Source organism: Mixophyes fleayi, chromosome 4 (genome assembly GCF_038048845.1).
Source record: "Mixophyes fleayi isolate aMixFle1 chromosome 4, aMixFle1.hap1, whole genome shotgun sequence".
Classification (NCBI taxonomy): domain Eukaryota; kingdom Metazoa; phylum Chordata; class Amphibia; order Anura; family Limnodynastidae; genus Mixophyes; species Mixophyes fleayi.
The window spans coordinates 338,305,732-338,328,096 of NC_134405.1; the positions used below are offsets into that span (position 1 = coordinate 338,305,732).

The 22,365-nt window shown below is 42.0% G+C and overlaps 1 protein-coding gene across 1 annotated transcript in view; it reads right to left on the reverse strand.

Moving 5' to 3' along the window:
• KDM5A (lysine demethylase 5A) overlaps window positions 1-14,762 on the reverse strand; it is a 29,255-nt gene extending 14,493 nt beyond the window's left edge. Inside the window, 12 exon segments of the mRNA XM_075210598.1 lie at window positions 745-907; window positions 1,169-1,350; window positions 1,560-1,718; window positions 1,878-1,997; window positions 2,833-2,991; window positions 3,072-3,160; window positions 4,663-4,768; window positions 5,222-5,353; window positions 6,313-6,483; window positions 6,667-6,789; window positions 7,440-7,517; window positions 13,737-14,762. Of these exon segments, the coding sequence (XP_075066699.1) occupies window positions 745-907; window positions 1,169-1,350; window positions 1,560-1,718; window positions 1,878-1,997; window positions 2,833-2,991; window positions 3,072-3,160; window positions 4,663-4,768; window positions 5,222-5,353; window positions 6,313-6,483; window positions 6,667-6,789; window positions 7,440-7,517; window positions 13,737-13,898 (1,644 nt within the window). The 5' untranslated portion in view covers window positions 13,899-14,762.
• Window positions 14,763-22,365: the final 7,603 nt, after the last annotated feature.

Here is a 22,365-nt window from a genome sequence, read left to right on the forward strand (position 1 = left end):
TTATCTGTATATATCAATTTTTAAGATGAAATAATTTATGGTTTGTTGTGAACGGGAATGCGACTATCTATACTTATTACTACCGCAGTCACATACATACATACAAATATATATATATATATATATACACACACATACACATACACCTTTCTTTAACCTGTTTAGCACCTACAAGGGTATTGTCTGTGGTGTATTTGTGCGTCTGGCCTGTAATTACTCTCCATATGACACAGACAATTTTAGTCAATATTCCTTTTGTACTTCCTGTAATAAGCATCATGACTCACAGAACATCGTAACGTCTCTTATTTTAAGCCCGGTATAAGACAAGTGACACTTGTATATACCTCACAGCAAACAAAGCAGCGTATAAACAGCGCTGCTACAATCTCCATGTTTTGTTGTTACGAAATAATTTCTTGTAAAATTCTATCATGGGGAAAACTAGTATTTGAACGCCCGAAAGTCAGGCGTAGGTGGGAACTTGTCCTCTTATCACCAGAAGAACGGCCACTGTTCATCCAGAGGGAGGGGGTAAAAGGCAACTAAACAGTTGTACAAGAAGCACATGTAATGTACACACAGATCGGTTATCCAGAAAGAACGCTGCAGCCTATCAGTATGAAGATCACACACGGAAGCGGCGAGTCAGGATTTCTTCCTATAGCCAATCTAAGGACCATTTAGTGCCCAGGGGGGTGCAGGTTATACAGTCAGATATAATTCACCAGGTGAAGGTCTTACAGGCACGCTATGTTCCATCAGCACGTTGGGGTTCATGATGGTCACCAGCTGATGCAGGAGATCCGGCTGGGACTCAAACAGTTCTGGCGCCAGCTCCCTCATGACGTCCTCCAGCTGCTCGGCTGCGTGAGACGGGACCCCGTACCACGTCTTGGGCTCCCCCCTGAGTATAAGAGAAAAGCAAGAGAGAGTGATGACGGAGGACTGGGCTGTGTAGGGACTGCAGAAAAACTGGGATAAAATAGAAAATAAAGCAGAGCTCAGGAGTCAGAACTGCAGCTGCTGCCCCGATATCTGGACCAACAATTAAATATAGAAGTAGGGCAGGGTGGAGATATTTTATTTTGAAGGAGTAGTCTAGCTCTGTAGAGTTGTTTTTGGGCCGAAGGGGGGGGGGGGGGGGAGACCATATACAGCGACGTACCAGTGCAGGTAGTTGATGGAGTAGCTCCAGTGGTCCTCGATGTGCCAGCAGAATGAGGAGAAGCACATGCCCACATAAAGCCAGGGCACCTTCATGCCGGAGATGTCCACGTTGATGTGAGAGAGGACAGACTGCTCTAGAAGCGGCATGTTATTCAGGTTCCAGCCGCATTGAGCGTAATCCTGCAGGGAGAAGGAAGTGTCACCGTGTGCTCACCCCATACCAGAAGGAAACGTCACTGTGTGCCCACCCCATAACAGAAGGAAACGTCACCGTGTGCCCACCCCATACCTCCCGGAGACACAGCTGCATGTCTCTGGAACAATCAGGGGAGTCTAACCCCATAGTTATGGTCCTCTGTGGGAGAAACTACACACTCCCCCCCTCTCACCTCTTCATCAGCAGTCAGCTTTCTCCGGCCATCGAGCACTGGGAAACCACTGCCAAAATCTCTAGAAGAGATGTCTGCCCCGTACTCCACAATCACGTCCTCTTCGATGGAGCTCACCAGGCGCCAGAACTCTTTTTCTACCAGCTCAGTGGGCACCATCTGCAGTACCGAGGGGGAGAGAGATAAGGATCTTCAGCAGCGTTAAACAGTAATCCAGGAACACATAACACTACCCCAAGCAGGGGGGGGTACAAACAGTGATATATAAAAAAAAAGGTAGACAGTGGTTTTACATGGCAGAGATCTGTATGAACTCACGTGCACAGGCATATTGAAGTAGTCAGACTTAAAGCTATCCGCCATCTCTCCGAAGCTTTGCAGGGAGTACTTCCTCACGGCCTGCTCAAACCCAAACGCCTCACGGGGCTTGCTGCACTCCTAACGGGAGCAGGGGACAGAACACCAACATTAGCACCTTATAAACATAAGTTCTGTGCATTAAGTCTTGTGTTCTAATGTGGAATCTTGCAGAATGATCATGTGACAGAAATGGGCGGGGCCTGCAAACAAACCAGATGATCAGCCAAACGCAATAGGAGGCTTTTCTTTTACCTTATGCAAAATAGACCTAATAAAAGCCCAACAGATCATTATAAACTCACATAAAAAAGTAATCCTCAGCTTCAGAAACACAAAACAACCGGGTTAGTAACCAATAACCTTTTATAATGAAACATAACATGTACGGACATGTAACAGTGCACCTATCACCTGCACACAGAATAAGGGCTGGTTTTCATGAAAGCAGATTACTGATTGGCTAGGAAGCAGCGACGCAGCAGAAGAATTAAGCAGCTTAGCGACATCTCCGCTTCTTACTACATTAATAGGCTACATACTCAGGACGGCTGGTTAACCCCAATGTTTCCACTCTATGCACTATGACAGAATGAACGTGACCTTATGATCATATTAGATATATTAGGAGTGTACTCGGCAACAGTCAGAAATAGGGAGCATTCAGAGTGCAAGCTGAACTATATGTAGCGGTTTCATAGGAACTACATGTTACATAGATGGCTGGATCACATGAAATAAATGTAAGGATTAGCTGGAGAGTTCATATTATATCGACATCTTAGTGGTAGGTTGTTATTAACATCATTTTATAGCGAACCGTCTTGGAAGCGCGTACTGCCCGAAGACCCAGAGGACTATGGGTAGAAGTCAGACAGAGGAACGCTCACATGACAGATGTAGCAGTTATAGTCACCTCAGCGATACATTTGGGGCACCTCCAGTCCCCCTTAGGCACCTCTGGGAGAGGTGGGATCAGACAGAAGGTGTGATAACTGTCGTCACAACCGTCACACAGCAGAAGCTTCTCCTCGCAGTCACCGCGGCCACAGAACAGGCAAATGTACAGGTCAACCTGGAAGGAGACATTCAGGGGCTTTATCACACACAGAATTATTGTCGTTTATTTATAAAGCGCTTCAAAAACACACTTACGAAATTAACGGACAGGGCTCCTTTCCGCTGTCTCATCTGCATCCCAAATGCTTCCAGCTTAGAGCTCTTCCTCTTCTTGTACATTTCATCTGAAACAGCGAGAGACCGTGTAAGAAGATCGCACGCAGCCAGTAATGAGTCTAGAGCCACAGTTTATCACCCATTGAATTTTCGGTACTGGCAGACCGGAGCGATCCCTACCAGAGTGTAGCGAAGGCTGACTGGTCCGTCGCTGAGCCCTGGGAACTGCATATTCTGCTTGCTCATAGTGTTAACTAGACGAACATCTGACACAGTGAGGAGGGGGCACTGGACCCCATACACCAACAGCCCCTGCTTCAAATGATATCACGCTATACCCCCAGACCGCTATCGCTAAGACATGCCCTCCCCAACGTGGTTACAATTCGATAAAGAGCCTCTTTCAGATGACTACTGATCCAAATCTGCTACGGTCTAGCTTCCTACTGTGTTTTTCAGTCACGTCGTTACAGCAGCAGGATTTCTGAACCATTTCTTTTTGTCTTTCTTTCAAATGACAGAGCGCTCAGTAGAGCAGTGTCATAACCAAGCACTAGAAAAACTAAACTCTGCCCGATTACATAAATACGAGGCCGAGAGGCAGATAAAGCAATGTACTTAGTCAATAAAATAAAAATGCAAGAGAACATGTAAAAGCAGAGTTAAAAGTCTTCAAGGTGAACAGCAGTTACAGGGAGAAAGACAAACGCTACCGATGTCTGCGGAATGTGAGTAACTGCTCCCTGTTCTGTGTGTCAGCCGGGATTCCCCCAATTCACTGGAGTACTCAATCAGCCAAAACCAGTCGGCTCCAGGAGGTCACATCAATGGCCACTGTGTGTGAGACCTAAGCTGGAGCCTGTGCTCTGGCTTCACCCTTTTGCTTACATTGTTGGTGGTTTTAGTGAAGTACAAGTACCTGCCCGGGTCAGAGGTCACCCAGCGACTACCATGTCTGTTCCTACAGAACTTCAACATGACACCAATCTGCTTAGGTTACAGCTCATCTCTGGAAATCCCCAAACTTTCCTCCCCCCTTTGTTTGCCAAATATCTTTAGCATCATCGTCTGGGCACTACCTCACAGTAAAACTATAGGGAGATGTCTATAAACTGTTCCACACCAGACACGATCAACAATTCTACATCCAGGATAACCTCTCGGAATTCTTCTGAATTTGCTGCAATTGTAGAACACAAAGGGCCCATTCACATGTGTATAAAACGCATATTCACCCCAAATACCAGTTTTATATATGAGCGTGAAGTATGTGTGTGTGAATTAATGTGCATTCCTAAAATCATATGCACATTTTATTTTTATTAAACCCAGCACGGCAAGAGCCCAACTCCAACTTTTACTAGGACGCATGTACATTATATTACCTGTTGGCCCGTGAGTCTATCCCAGTTATGATACACCCATTATGTATGGTGTACAGAGTGTACACCAGTGTGACGTGTTCTGATTGCAGCATTTTGCGTCAGTTTTTAATCCTTCTCCTAACAGACATCTGCAGTGTGGAGGAGACAATTAGACAGTGGCACAAATGCCCCTGCCACGTTCTCACCGGCTCGGTCTTTAACACTGTCGCCAATGCCGATTATCTTTGTGGCTCCTCCGAACACGTGGAGCTTCTTCACCTCCGCGGTTTTACTGACCTCCACCGGCTCCGGCTGCACAACACACAACAGAGATTTAGTCAGACGCCATCATGCGGGTTAATCACAAGTGAACCAAAAAAAAATAAAAAAACTTCTAATTCTAACTGAAGTTTAATAATAATAATAATAATAATAATAATAATAATAATCATTAAAACCACGTTAAATAAAAATAGAGAAAATCCCTTCCTTCCCCACATGAAAGGCGATGCCTCTGATATATTACTAGACCTGCAATAACATAAAATACAATTTTTTCTATTGTCGTTTCCTTTTTCAGAAAACACACAGCTAACTATAACTTTACACATGCAGAACGCAATGGAAAAGAATGATATATAGTCTTAGATATAACCTTGAATTATTTACCCTACACCAAGTCAAACTATGCCCACACCATATTATATTAGCTTTAATGACCATTCCTCTTCAAAACTATTGAATTAAAGAAAACACATAATCCACCTCAGACTTTATGCGCCGCGACCTCTTCATGGGAACGATCGTCTTCTCGCTTCTTGTAGAATCTTTGGAGTCCTCGCAAGGTTCCGTTACCTCCACCTTCTCCTCCGCTCTCAAATTAGGTTTCTGGATGCCCTGAATGGTCCCAAGAAGAGAATAATGTCAGACAGTTTATTGACCGATCGCTGCATTCATGTCAGGCTAAGTTAAGTTGGCAGCGGGAAATACTAGGTGGCTTAAATGGGAAATGTCAGTAGATCAAGCCAAAAATCCTGCAACTATACTAAGGGACTCCTTTGTACTCCTTAAAATTTAGTGTTAAAGAAAAAAAATAGACAAGTGCTGGAATGCTTTTCCAATTATCACTAACAATCAATAGCTCCCGCAGTTACGGCAGTGTTTTCCCCAGTACCCATTGCCCGGGTGCTCCACCCGGCTGGTATTACTTGTCACCCAGCTCCTGGAGCCCAACAGAATCCTATTATAATAGAATAAACCATTGTTTCTCCTGTTAGAACAGGCCCTATGTGAGCACTGCAGCCAGCAGTGTGTGTTAGACCACTGACCACCAGTCTGACCAGTCCTGGCAGCTGTGGGCAATAACCTCCAATATTTATCATTATTATTGCAAAGTATTACACTGCCCCCACCCGGCTGCTTCTTAGTGCCACCCAGCTGGCAACATTTTTTGGGGAGAACACTGTAAGGTGGGGGGGGGGACATTCACTCCATATAAAACCTGTACTAAAAAACATAGCATCACAGGCTTTATAATTTTATTAATCTACTATATAACTAGAAAACTAATCACATTCATAAAGCATTCCATCACCCTATATATAAAAAAAAAATTCAAATAATAATTCAATTATAATTACTTTATTTAGTGCCTCTATGGAAACATTCCACTACGACTGTATCGATACTAGATAATAGTATCCAAAACTGTTAATGTATATAAACCAGTATAAGTATAAAGCCGATACCAATATAAGCATCTCCTATAAGTACTCTGCACTGAAAGGCACCGTATGCTCCAAATGTGTTTTAGAGAGTTTAATTATTAGGGAATAAAATCAGGACAATCATCTCACCATGAGGCTGATCCCAGACTGGAACAGCTCGTAGGGGTACAGGATACGCTCATAGTGCGTCTTCAAAAGTGACCCTGTGCCCTTCCCCGGCATGTACCCCAGGCGGCTGCCCACCTTCGACCATTTCTTCTCTTTGCGCACAACCTCGAAGCCCCCTTCACTGGAAACCACCTGGAATAGGAAAGAGGCGCAGAGCGATATGATGGAAGGAGGTGTCAGAACAGCTCTCTTTAATTCAGAACACTATTTAGAAATTGCTCATTGCACACTGTCATATTTGCACAAAGCACATGCACGTTTCCACACAGTATATAGAGCACATAGTAACACAACTGTGTCTGGCCTTTTCCATACCTTGCTCAGAGCGTACACATCCAAGAGCTTGCGATCCACCACTGGAATCCTAAGCGTAGATCCTTGTAACTCCCAGAACTTTGCCAGCTGATCCAAAAAGTCCAGCTTCACGCGGGTCATAGCCTATGTAATTAAACGGGAAAACATATATTGGCTTTGTTATGTAAAAGTGACGATGGTACTGCAGAGAGGAGGATCAAGGCAACACTGTAGTTATTATTTAGGAGCTCTACAGAAGGTACGAGACTCATCAGCCGCAACTCAGAAGAAATTATATATATATATATATATATATATATATATATATATATATATATAAAATCACCCACTGTGCAAGTAGAAGCAGCCAGTTCGATGCCAGACAAGGAGGATTTAAGGCAGGCCTGTCCGACCTGCGGCCCTCCAGGTGTTGTGAAACTACAAGCCCCAGCATGCTTTGCCAGTAGACAACCTGTTGATAGCTGGAAGGGCATGCTGGGACTTGTAGTTTCACAACATCTGGAGGGCCGCAGGTTGGACAGGCCTGATTTAGGGTACATTTACTGTCTTGTATCTAATTTAAATGAGATATCACTTGGACAAGAATGTGTATTACTGTAGCAGGCTGTACAACACATCATATTTCCTGTGCTGAGAACATGCAAATCCCTCTAGAAAAATTCACATTCATTTGAAAGCAGAGAAACACTGGTGTAATACACAAACATTTCCATAATAGAGAGAACAGACCAAGCTGCAAATCACCTCCATAACATCACATCAGAATATTTTACCTCCAGTTCATTGAGACGTTGCACCCGAGGGGTAAAACTGAAGCTTTTCACATCGCAGGCAAATGGGGGCTGCCAGTCCTGTCAGGGGAAAAAGATATTTAAGTAACCCAGGGACTTTTGTTTTTGTGTGTATGGAAAACAGTTTAGAATAGGAGAAAAAACAGTTAGTAAGACAATGGAGTGCGATAGTTCATTATCATTATCTATTTAGTTATATAGCGCCACTAATTCCGCAGCGCTGCACAGAGAGCTCACTCACATCAGTCCCTGCCCCATTGGGGTTTATTATATATATATATATATTTATTTTTAATAGCAGCCAAACCTACCAGTATGTTTTTGGAGTGTGGGAGGAAACCGGAGCACCCGGAGGAAACCCACGCAAACACGCGGGGAGAACATACAAACTCCACACAGATAAGGTCATGGTCGGGAATTGAACTCATGACCCCTGTGCTGTGAGGCAGAAGTGCTAACCACTGAGCCACTGTGCTGCCAGCAAGCTCGTTTCTAGCCCTAGAAACCATAGTGGAAGTCTTGAAAAGCAAAACGGACTATAAAAGGGGCATCCTTCTTGCGTTAAATATAAAAGTTACACAGCAGTACATCTTAATGTCCACACGTAGGTTATACAAGCAGGAAAAGAGATACTTATAGAATGTGAGTGGAGATCGCTGATCCTAAAATACACCAACAGGCTCGTTAGTGATAGATAAGAGATTAGTCAATGACCACTTGTAATTTCAGTGCTATTGAAGAACCGCTGAGGCGACAATCGTCCATTTGGGCAGACTTTCGACCATCGTGTAATACCCCATTCATACTGCACCAAAATCCCGGGTTTTTGCCGGGGCGAGCTCAAACGACCCGGGTCTTGGTGCAGTATGAATGGTACAAGTCAAAAATCCCGGGTCTAAAAACCCGGGTCTTCAACCCAGGATTTATCGAGGGGTAATTCCCGGGTCGGACCCAGGTTGCCTGCACTATGAATGGTGCAACCCGGGTTTTTCAACCCGGGTTGCACAGAAAACAAAACAAGCTGATTGGCTGTCTGCCTGTCTCTGGAGGATGATGTCATCGGTGGGAGCCCGTGGAAGATTCGAGAAGGAGTTTAGGAGAAATGGTGGATGGTGACATCACCATTTTTCAGCCAATGAAAACTGCTCTGGTGATGACTCCCACAAATTGCCAGGGCACAGACTTGTGCAGTACGAGGGCAACCCGGGAAATTCCCGGGTCCGAGGTGCAGTATGAATTGTGTTTCTGAGCTGGGACGCTCCGAGCCCAGGCAAAAACCCGGCTTGAAAAACCCGGGATATTGCCGGGGCGGCAGTATGAAAGCGGTATAACTGTACACACTGACCCGACTTTTGAACGAGCGGTCGTATGTCGGCTGTTTCAGCCGATTATTGGACGAAAACAGTGTAGTGTGTACCCAGCTTTAGCATTGGTGGCTCTAGAAGGTCACTCGCTATTACACAAATATCTAGAGTATATACAATGTGGCACCGTAACATCAGTCACCTACACACCAGGGTAATTAATGGCGTCAAAAAAAATCTCTTGTGTTATTCCCAGTGTTAGTGGAACAGACGCACATTTCAAATGTACTCAAAACATTATGGAGACAGGGCAGCAGCAATGTTTGCAATAAATATAAGTTTGGCCAGAACATCATACAAAGAATTGTATTTCATTGGCTACACAGACAATAAGCAGCACAGACGAGCCAAGTTGTGAAGTCATCTGTACTGCGGAACAAACGCCCCATTTATTAGTTTGTTTCTTCTTTATTTTTCCATCAAGGTTCAGTAAAACAGAAGCAAAACAATCTGCACAGACAGATTTACTTCACCATCTCTGGATAATAAACCCACTGTCAGCCGTCACATTATCTTATTGTCCTGGGGACGAAACACTCCACCTCAACGGTGCCTCTAGTGGCAGAACGGTTATAGGACTACCAGGATCAGTCACACAATAGAGTGCCCACGTTTTACTGAGAGTGCCCCCAATACAGGATTCTGCTCAGGAATCAACTAAGGTTTCTAGATTCATAGTCTGTCAAACGCGTTTGTTTGGAGAGCACTCAAATGAAAGTTTTGGGATTTGGAAATTAAAGAAAAAAAAAAAAAAAAGGAAGGACCACCTGCTCTTCCTATTTGGATGTCAATATAAATGTATATGCATCAGTTAATAAATATAAATCTATAATTAAAGCCTGATTTAAAAGTGATCTCCTAATGTGCAATAAATGTCAATGTGTATCAGTCTCAATATCAGTATGTAATTATGCTGGTGTACAGTAGGTAAACATTAATTTAAACAAAGGAGAGAGCGCTCACATCCCATTTTGGCAAGTGCAAAAGAATGTCGAAACAGTACGTAGCGGCCAAATCTGCTGTATGTACTGTCCTTACACTTGGCGTCCTTTTCATCGCAGAAGATGAATAGTAATACCCGGTGCGCATTCTTCCTTTGTCCGACGGTCAGTGTGAGCCTGTGTGTAAATTCTCCAACACGTTTCGTGCCTCTGTGGACTTTGTCATGAATAATTGGTTATGATTGAAATCCACTATTTAAGTGGCCCTCTTTTTTTTTTATTAAAAACTTTATTGAAAACATACATAAAAACACCAATTTGCATAGCGGTTTAAATCAACGGTTAGGATTTGAGCTTAAAACTATTACAAAACGTAGCTATGGGATCAAAACATCTCTTTATGTTTTAGAAACAGAGGACTCTATGTGGATTTACATTATATACAATGTGTCAGTGTTCTTAAAACTTTTTTGGAATTAAAAAGATATTAAAAATGTTAATGTAATAAGAACGAACCCAGATTGAAGCCTAGGTTCAGTGCCGCTGGTGCCAGTGTCTTCAATTAGTAAATACATCCTGCCTCAGATCTCTATAGGGCTGCAATACAGTCTCACCCTCTACAGATCTGTCTGATATGCTGAATGCCAACAAATGATAAACCTGTTGGGTGTTCCGGTGTGAAGTCATGACGTGGTTTGAAACACTGCGAGTGGGTTAAGCCTAATATTTCTGAAATTCTTAATTTTTATTGTCATACGTTCATTGTACTATAGGGCGCTCGGTGTTACAAGTTGATCCTAGATTTTGAAAGTTGGTCCCTGATTTTATAAGGAATATAGGGATTTGGTCTTACGTTTTGAATTAGATGTCATTTCTTGTACTGGTTTTGTAGAGAATATTGAAGCATTTGTGTAATAACGGCATCCATTTGTAAGGGAATCATTGGCACGAAATCTTGATGTTAATACATTTAAATTTTCTCTAGATCATTTTTAGCTGTTCGGGAAGAATTTCCTTTACGTTTTCACCGATGATAAGGACATGACAGCGTTTTGTTTTTATTATGGTTTGTATCAAATCTGATTTGATGCTTTATTACCTTATAAATGTAACGTTTCGTATTTTTCTCTTTGTGCTTTTTCAAAATTAAATCCTTCCTATAAACTTTACTTTGCCAATGGCTTTTCAAAATTTATCTTTTTTCCTTTCCCACAAGATTTTTTTTCTCTGTCTGAAATGTTTTTAGAATTGACCCCCAGGTATACTTTGCATCCAATTAAAGTGGTGGTTATGAGTAGCAAGTTGCTACTATCTACCTGTTTAATAGGTGTTTTTGTTTGATGAATATTTCAAAGTTCAAAGAGATTTCTCCATTGCCGATTTGCAAAGTAAATTATCGATTTTTGGTGTTCGAATACATTTGAGAAACCTGTTTAGGTTTCCTTTCAGTCCGTCCAAAGTAAAGAAGACATAGTCAATGTAACAATGCCAAACAAATTATGTTCCCCCAATATCAGCTGTGAGCCCAGATTTCGTTATCTTTCTGTTTTGATACGAACAAAATGGTGTAGCTGGGCACATGATTTGTGCCCATCGCCGTACCTTGGATTTATCTGTGATATTGTCCTTGCGTCAGAAACAATTTTAAATGAACTCTATACTGATGAAATTAACCTGCGAGAGCTTTTCTGGGCCACTACCAGTTATTGTAGAGACAGATTAGATATGATTGAGTCTATATCTAGAGACTACGGGTTGACTATAAGGATTATTCACATCCTTGTGTAACTTGGGCAGATGGCAGTGTATGGTGTGTACAGGTTTTTTTAATGTGTATAAAATCATATTCTTTCTTTGTGAGAAAGCCCAAATCTAAACCTTCATCTAAATGATTTCTCAACTCCTGTTGAGATTTATACTCTCCCTTTAATTTTAGTAAGCAGCTTAGAGGGAGATTCAAGTACTAGCTCTGTGCCACACGGCCATTGCCATGATGTCCAGCTACGCACATTGCCGGCCATTGCAGTATAAATCTCTGCTCATTTTTTCGAGCAACTCTATTGGGCGCAAGATGAAAAAAAAAAAAAATGAGCAGATGATTCCGTAATATCGGTCAAATGAATCCCCCTGGATGTTCTGGAGAATCTCCCACAAACTGTTCAAAATTCAGCAGAACTATAAACCATGGATTTTGTGCATCCCTGTGTTTTAAACTTTTTAAAAGGTTTTTAAAAACAAGTGTTTTCTCAATATAGCATTAAAACTTCTAGTTTGTTTTTTTTATAAGGATTTAATAACATGTGAAACATACTAACACTACTCATCTGAAATACTCTAAATATGAAATGCTTGTAGCGGTACAGACGATATACAAATACAGAATAGTGACGATGGGCGACAAAAACCATGTTTCTTCAACTTGTACAAATAAGTAACCCAACGAACACAGAGACGACCCTACGGCTGATGTCTAACAATTAAACTTGTATTTATGATCCTGAAAAAAATGCAAAAAAAATAAAAATAATAATAATAATTGGGTGCTTTTGATGGGAATAACCTTTGAAAACTGATCTCTGCTATAAAGCAACAGTGACAAATTACAGCAGAATCACTGAACGGGAAAGAATATAAAATGCATTTAATCTTATCTCCCTATACATAATTTGAAAGGTTTGGCAGAAAGTGCAGCCATCTATCGGCTACAGAGCAGTTTCCAGTTCTGATCTACACAGAATTCGGCCAGTAGTGCGGGATGCCAAAATGACTGGTTCCATGTTGTGGGAATATCACATAAACGAGCTGTTCTGCTAATTAAAGAGAGCTCAAGTTATATATAATGAATATAACACCAAGCTTCCAATTTCACAAGAACCGCAAAGCTTTAAGTGTTTTTATAACAAAGAATAATATATGGGAGGAGCTTTTTAATTACACATAAAAAAAAAATTGTGTTGATTCCTTTAAAGCTGGATGATTCATAAATAATAGCAGCAAGGTCTATATTAAAATGGAGTTGGTGTGACAGGTACATAACATTTTTGGGAGTGTTTGCAAACGAATATAAAACTTACACTAAGTCCGACCTTGAGGACCGGACTTAAGGACCAGCTCTACTTGTGACAAAATGCAATTTCCTCCCAGAGCTGAGGCTCACTGACTGTCCATCTATGACCCCGTCATTATCATCTATTTATTTAGTTCAATGAAGATCCGCAGGTCTGATAATCCACTGTAGCACATTAGTGATTAATAGACAATTCAGCCTGATCTAATGACCGCTGTAAAGTGCAAATAGGCACAAGCTGGTGCACAATAAACTGGGGCACAGGCAGGTACATTACGTAGATTATTTTGGTATTATAATTCATATCACAAAGATATATTGGCTAATGTTAGAAATATTTAAACTTGCTATTGTGCATAATCACAGCCCAACAAATATTTACATGTCTAGAAAGTGTTTGGCTTCTATTTGATACATTTTTCCAACCCCAGATTACAGCATATACGTGAAGTATTTTTAAGAGCTTTGGAAAGTGTTGCGTAAGTACAGACAGAAAATAAACGCAGCACTAATATTTTTTTTAAACCAACACCCCCTGACTTGCCTAGTACATATTCCTGAACTAAATTTCAAAAGGCGCATTAGCCATTTAACTTCTACATGCTGAAAAAAAGACTTATGAAAACGTTCCTTGTTGAAATCCAATATATACTGCTAACTCCTGAAAGTATTTCCGTTTCTTAATCCTTGACAAACATGTCAAGCAGCGGAATACAAAAAAATAAGGGGGTACACGGAGGGAGCAGAAAGCACAATAGTGGCCTGTCTAGTTTATTTAAGCTAACTCCGGGCTGCAGCATGCCATGATGGCATCACTGAGCTGCATGCAAATGAATCACCTGCTAAACAAATTATATATATGATGGGTGTTCCCTAGTAATGGTGGACGGCCTAGTCTCAATCTCACCTTAGGGGGTCTGATTTTGCATATTCCAGTCCTCTCTGCAATGGGTCGAATGCGTCCAATGAAGCTCAGTGGGTCAGAGAATTCCTCCCAGCTGGGTTCAAACACTGGGCACTCCGGAGGGGGCATGAACTCGTTGTACGCAGCCATCCCTGGGATCAACATTAATGCCTCAGCTTCCAGTTACAGATAAAGTGAATAGTTGGATGGATGATTGATGTGGGCCAAGTGCCAGCAGGATCTGAGGGCCTGGGCCCTATCACAGAGGGCCCCTCATGTCTGCCCGCTGAAAGCTCTTTGTTCTTCGGTCACTGAACTTGGGGATCTTGTGTCACAGGAACAGTCTGACTATCACCAGGGTACCCCCAGTTCTCCAAAACAAAGGGGAACTATTCAATACCTCCTGCTAGGGGGGCACCCCACATTACACAGCTTGTAGACCCTCCTGTGAGGAGCATACCCCCAAATTACTCCTGTCAGGTGCTTCCTCCTATTGATGGGTCACCCCCAAAATAATCCTGAGGTAACCACTATTAGCTCACCCCCCTGTCAGACACCCCAAGACCCCCCTAAAACAACCCCCCTTCCTGACAACAGGACACCCCCAGATCTCCGGCCCAGTCACCAGGACACCCCCAGATCTCCGGCCCAGTCACCAGGACACCCCCACACCGCTCTTGTAGTCCTGGGCCCCGCTCCCAGGTGAGGGCCCCGCTCCCAGGTGTCTCTCTCCCAGGGTTCCAGTCCAGGATCTCGGTTTCCCAGGTTGGCCCCAGGGGGTGATGAGGGCCCCGTCCGTCCGTCTCCCAGGCCTGTCTCCCGGGTCACACCGGGCCTGGCTCCTCCGCTCACCGGTTTGTTTTCTTCTCTTAGTCCGAAGCCGGAAGTCGGGGTCACCGGAACCGGAACTGTCACCCTCCGCCACACAGGGCATGTAGTGCGCAGCCGTTGTGTGGTCGGAGCTGGATGCGGGACCCGGGAGGACACCAGACGGGGCCGGTGTTGGAGGAGCCCCCGGCAGCGGAGGAAATAATGTACCGGGCGGAGGGATCTGAAGTAGTCCGGTATCCCTCCGCGTCACCCGCTGCCCGGGATACAGCGCTGCAGTACGAGGAGCGGCCGGCAGGGGGAGCAGCGAGCAGCCAGTGTCACCTATCCCAGCTCTAGTTATTATACTATTATATTATACTATTATATTATACTGCTATACTATACTATTATATTATACTACACTTTTATATTATACTGCTATACTATTATATTATACTATTATACTACTATATTATACTACTATATTATATATTATACTATTATATTATACTATACTATTATATTACACTGCTATACTATTATATTATAATGTACTATTATATTATACTATTATACTGTACTATTATATTATACTATTATACTCTACTATTATATTATACTGCTATACTATTATATTATACTACTATACTATTATAATACACTATTATATTATACTGCTATACTAATATATTACACTATTATACTACACTATGATATTATACTGCTATACTATTATATTATACTATTATATTATACTGCTATACTAATATATTGTACTATATTATTATACTATTATATTATACTATACTATTATACTGTACTATTACATTATACTGCTATACTAATATATTGTACTATATTATTATACTATTATATTATACTATACTATTATACTGTACTATTACATTATACTGCTATACTAATATATTGTACTATATTATTATACTATTATATTATACTATACTATTATATTATACTATACTATTATATTATACTGCTATAATATTATATTATACTATTATACTGTACTATTATTTTATACTATACTATTATATTATACTGCTATACTATTATTTTATACTATTATACTGTACTATTATATTATACTACACTATTATATTATACTATACTATTATACTATAGTATTATATTATACTGCTATACTATTATATTATACTACTATACTATTATAATACACTATTATATTATACTGCTATACTAATATATTGTACTATATTATTATACTATTATATTATACTATACTATTATACTGTACTATTATATTGCTATACTATTATACTATCCTATTATACTGCACTATTATATTACACTACTACACTGTCATATGCACTATTACACCACACTATTATAGTACACTATTATACTGCACTAGCATACCATTATATTATATTATTATATTACACTGCACTATTACACTAATTATATTGCACTATTATGCTACACTATTATACTATCACGCTACACTAATACCCAATAATAATACCCGGTGGTAGTAATATTATTATTAAATTGCATTTATACAATGCCACAATATGTTACCATGGAATATTACATATATGCTAACCAACAAAACTGATAACTAAATTCTGAAATATATATCTACTGACTCTTGTCCACACCCATTATATTTTATATATAAAATATATATTATTTGTATAAAAATTAAATGAAAATGTGTAATATTATTGTGGTGCACTAACTCCCAGTCAAAAATGTAAGTTAGCTTCTCATTACAGCGAAAACTATATGTGACGCATACTTATCTACTTTGGAAAAACAATTTCAGAGATTGTGCAAGTTACCCCAGGGTGTGACCTTCTATCGAGCATATCTAACGCCACCCAGCGGCATGTTTAGGACTCTCCTTCTCTACCCGTTTTTCTATCTCTCCTCTCTATTTCTTACCCCCATTCTCTCTCCACCTCCCTTCACCCCCATCTCCCCCTCTCTCTCTCACTCTGCCACTCTCCCCCGGTTGTCTCTCTTTCTCTCTCCCCCTCTCTCTCACTCTGCCACTCTCCCCCGGTTGTCTCTCTTTCTCTCTCCCCCTCTCTCTCACTCTGGGACTCTCCCCCGGTTGTCTCTTTCTCTCTCCCCCTCTCTCTCACTCTGCCACTCTCCCCCGGTTGTCTCTCTTTCTCTCTCCCCCTCTCTCTCACTCTGCCACTCTCCCCCGGTTGTCTCTCTTTCTCTCTCCCCCTCTCTCTCACTCTGCCTCTCTCCCCTCACCGCACCCATCATCCTCTCTCCTCTCCACTGATTATTCAGACGTTCCCTGGTATCAGTGCACTGTAACGGCAGAGCGCCGGGGGAGCTGGAACGTCGCGTTGCAGCATGTGAGTGACCGCTGTACCTCCCGGCAGTTTGGGAGAGCCAGCACGGATCCGGGAAATTAGCCAACCTTCCTGGAAGTCCAGAGGTCTCCCACTTTTCCTGGATAATTAAATAAAGGGAATATTCTGTATACATCTAGAGCTGAGTCTCACTCTTATACTCTCACTGGTCAGTTATCCTGAGGAAAGGCTGGCATACCCCCCATCTGGGCAGGCACCAACGGGATGGGCCGTGGCTACCACACGATTAAGGCGTGGCATTTCAAAATAGGGGTGCTAGATTGCCCTGTTATCTCCTCTACTCCAAACATCCAGGCATTGGGACCCTAGGGGAGATGGGGCCGAAGCTGTCCTGAGTGGCAGCTTTAACCGCCCCTGTTATAAACCGCCACTGGTATAAGTACATCAGTAGACCCCAACATTCTCAGCGGGATAATCTGGACACTGATTGCCTAAAGATGGACAAGCTATAGTGTGACGGAAGGACTGCTGTGTGGGGTGCACGGTCATCATTGGCCCTCACGGCCCTCCCAGGTCTTTCAATTTGCTTGGTGCTTTGTGGTTTTAAACTTTCTTAGATTTCCCCTGTAATCCATTGTTGTTTCATGTCCCCTTGTTGTGTTATCATCGAATGTTAAAGGTTAAAAATCAATACAGCCCCCGTCCCTCCCTTTGGTCCCTGTATACCCCCCCCCCCCTTTTTTATACCCTTCAAACTTGAAAAGTTAAAATAACATCTTTGCAATATTAGATAGCTAAATATACATTTATCTCCCAAGTGCGAGAGAACCTGTTGTATGTAAACATGTGTTATTTTTTTCTGTTTAACCTCTCGAGATTCTGTAATGCATTTTCTATGGGAAAAGATGTTTCTAATAAAAAGTTAAAAAAAATTTAAAAAAAAATCAATACAGCAAAGCGCAGAAAAACACATTTTTACATTACAAAGACCTTTACATTATAATTAATTTTTTATTATTATTTTTTTTCTTGCAGCAAAGCAAGTAACATGTAAATAGCAATCAATAAAATAAATGTAATCATCTATGCAATAACTGAACATTTAATTATGGGTTAACATTTAGGGGTATATTCACTAAACTGCGGGTTTGAAAAAGTGGAGAAGTTGCCTATAGCAACCAATCAGATTCTAGCTGTCATTTTGTGGAATGTACTAAATAAATGATAACTAGAATCTGATTGGTTGCTATAGGCAACATCTCCACTTTTTCAAACCCACAGTGTAGTAAATATACCCCCTAATGTGCAAAAAAATATTGAACAATAGATACCATATGGCTAGTAAATAAAGTAGGTATTTAAACAGAAATGGGCCGTGTTCCTAGGTGTGGCCAGGTTATTTGGTTGCTAGTGCTAATGGATTAATAAATATAACAATCATTCTAGGTGTATAAATCTTCAGCTTGAAGCAGGATTTCTTGCTCCAATTGGTCAATCTTAAGACTGTGGTGTTCACTCCTTAGATTATATGTATAAGTAGAGGAGACAAGTTATTTCCAGGAACGTTGAATAGGGAGACATTACCACGTACACTGTTATTTAGGGCAAATATTCAATAGTTGGTGAAGGTGGCTCTTTTGCAGTTAAAGGCTGAGCTACTATCAGGTGAAACTTATTCTGTAATACTTATTTTGCCAGTTACAAATTCTGAACTATTAATCAGTTCTGCTCATTGGGGGTAAGTAGCATTTGAAGTGGGAATAGTCATTTTGGGAATGTTATCATCCGGTTTGTCCCGTCCCAAATATAAGAGCATATGGTGTTTCCAATTAGACATTTTAATGTTTGGTACCCTACATCCTAATGGCTACTTGTAAAGGTAGGGTGGTCATTCTGGGCAGCACAGCGGCATAGTGGTTAGCACTCCTGCCTTACAGCACTGGGGTCATGAGTTCAATTCCCGACCATGGTGTGGAGTTTGTATATTCTCCCCGTGTTTGCGTGGGTTTCCTCCGGGTGCTCCGGTTTCCTCCCACACTTCAAAAACATACTGGTAGGTTAATTGGCTGCCAACAAAATTGACCCTAGTCTGTCTGTGTGTGTATCTTAGGGAATTTAGACTGTAAGCTCCAATGGGGCAGGGAATGAGTTCTCTTCTCTGTACAGCGCTGCAGAATTAGTGGCGCTATATAAATAAATGATGATGATGATTCTGTTTGAGATATACACTTTTTTATTTATGTAACATATACACCAATCAGCCACAATATTAGTACCACCTGCCTAACATTATGTAGGTCCCCTTTGTGCTGCCAAAACAGCTGTGACCCATTGAGGCATGGACTCCACCAGACCTCTGAAGGTGTCCTGTGGTATCTGGCACCAAGACGTTAGCAGCAGATCCTTTAAGTCCTGTAAGCTGCGAGGTGGGGCCTCCATGGCTCGGACTTGTTTTTCCAGTACATCCCACGGATGATCGATCGGACTGAGATCTGGGGAATTTAGAGGCCCAGTCAGCACCTTGAACTCTCTGTCATGTTCCTCAAACCAATCTGGAACAATGTTTGCAGTGTGGCAGGGCTCATTATCCTGCTGAAAGAGGTCACTGCCATCAGGGTATACCGCTGCCATGAAGGGATGTACTTGGTCTGCAACAATGATCAGGTAGGTGGGCACAGTGGTGGAGTAGGTTTAAAAATATTGGTTGCACAGGAGACGAAGAGGACCCACCCACAACTATATGGGGGCCCACCCACAACTATAAGGGGGCCCACCCACAACTATATGGGGGCCCACCCACAACTATAAGGGGGCCCACCCACAACTATCAGGGGACCCACCCACAACTATAAGGGGGCCCACCCACAACTATAAGGGGACCCACCCACAACTATAAGGGGACCCACCCACAACTATAAGCAGTAAACAGTAAAAATGTTGGAACTTCTATTATATTTTCAAGCTGCTAAAAGGTCGTTAACATTTTTAACATTGTCTAATGTTTAAAGGAGCCCACTTCATCAGGGGCCCACAGGTAAGCTGACGCCTTGGCCAGTCTGCTACTGGATGGTACGTGTCAAAGTAACATCCACATGAATGCCAGGACCCAAGGTTTCCCAGCAGAACATTGCCCAGCGCATCACACGGCCTCCGCCAGCTTGTCTCCTTCCCATAGTGCATCCTGGTGTCCTCTTTTTCCCAGGTAAACGACGCACGCGCACCCAGCCGTCAACATGATGTAAAAGAAAACGTGATTGGTCAGACCAGGCCACCTTCTTCCATTGCTCCATGGTCCAGTTCTGGAGATCACGTGCCCATTGTAGGCGCTTTTGGCTATGGACAGGGGTCAGCACGGGTACTCTGACCGGTTTGTCCATTTTTCCTGCTTCCAAAACATCAACTTCAAGAACTGACTGTTCACTTGCTGCCTAATATATCCCACCTCTTGACAGGTGCCATTGTAACCAGATAATCAATGTTATTCACTTCACTTGTCAATGGTTCTAATGTTGTGTCTGATACATAATATAGACCCCGAGTGATGGTGTATTATTTTGAAGGGGACTTTATATGATAAAAAGGTGATATAGGTATTGTCTTCTGATCAGACCACACGTCAGTGATTCTCCTTTTCGATCTGCGTTCTAAACCCCCCAACCAATCCTATTTGAACGTTAATGAGTCACCACTAACTGATACAACTGCTGTGACATCGAGGCAGCTCTACAGACTAATGCTGGTTCATTTCAGATCCAACCGTTGTGTGGGAGTCTCGTAAGCCTTTAATTACCGGGCAATTTACTTCTAAAGCTTCACAGAGACAAACTGAAGCCCAGCAGTATTCTTAGGCTACAACATTTAGTGTCTCCCTAACAGGGCCGGACTGGGACTAAAAATCAGCCCTGGCATTTAAAGCTCACAGGCCCACGTGTTGTGGGCTCCATGCACTATATTGTTACACACTGATGCTGGCGCAGTGCTCGCTGTTTGTGCAGTACAACATGATGTAGTATGAATGTGTGTGTGTGGGGGGGGGGTATTTATTTCTCCTAATGACCCTCAACATTACATTGTTAGCATCCCAATTACATCAATAAATACCATGACAATACATTATTAGTACCCAAATTACAGCAATAAATAACCCCCCCCACACACACACTCATGCTACATCAATACCCCCCTACATTACAGCAACCAGCATTACCCCCCCTTTCCCACATTACAGCATTCACCATCACCCCCCACATTACAGCATCACCCCCCCCCCCACATTACAGCAACCAGCATTACCCCCCCTTTCCCACATTACAGCATCCACCATCACCCCCACATTACAGCAACCAGCATCACCCCCCCCCCACATTACAGCATCCACCATCACCCCCCACATTACAGCATCACCCCCCCCCCACATTACAGCATCCACCATCACCCCCCACATTACAGCATCACCCCCCCCCCCCCCACATTACAGCAACCGGCATCACCCCCATATTACAGCATCACCCCCCCCCCACATTACAGCAACCGGCATCACCCCCACATTACAGCAATACCCTTTCCTACTTATTAGCAATACTAAGCCCCGAACACACTACAACATTGCCACCACCTCTCCACCCCATACTACAGCAATACCACCAATTATACAGGCGCCACTGTAGGAAACCAATGTTTTGCTTTTTTCAAATCTCCCACAAAATAGTAACAACAGAATACTTACACATATACAGGTAACAGGTACCCTTTTCCCTCAATTAAATAGTAATGGCAGAATTTCCATGAATCAGTCCACATGAAAAAAAACTATCAAGTATATTAGAAAAAACATAACTATTGAATGATTATTTGAACCCACACGGTCAATGTCCTGATTGGACATCAGGTCATCGCGAAGGGTGAGGCAGAATTAGCAATAGGGTTAGAACTCCGTCTCTCCTCTCTGTACTCGCTGCACAATTACTCTGTGAAAAAATTGAGGATAATGTTATTTGCAGTCACCAATTACTCTGCAAAAGACTATAAACATGATTTATACAGATGCGTCTTATACAGTGGAGCGTCATATACAAGGGGAAATACGGTACATCGTTCTCAATAACCTATCATTATCTGGAAATTTGGCATCCAGAAGATAAAATAAAACTCTCTCACAGTGCTGATGAGCGTGTATACACTGGATAATATTCCTTTCTGCAGTGATACCCGGACTTCTAATGTTCCACGTTTATATCTAGCAAGTGGACGTTTTCATCACGATATATCTGTGATGTTAACTAGAGTGTTACCTCTGCAAGCTCAGTGAATTAATTGATGGATGATATTTAACCCCTTGAATCACTTTTGTCAATAGGAATTTATTCCATATACACATTTTGGTAAACATCTCCTTTTTTGGCTATCATGGATCATGGAACATATAGTGGCCTAAGTACACATAGAGAAATCCTAGAAGAGGTTGTTTTTGAAATATCCCATATTGTGAATATTGCGAAGAAAATGAT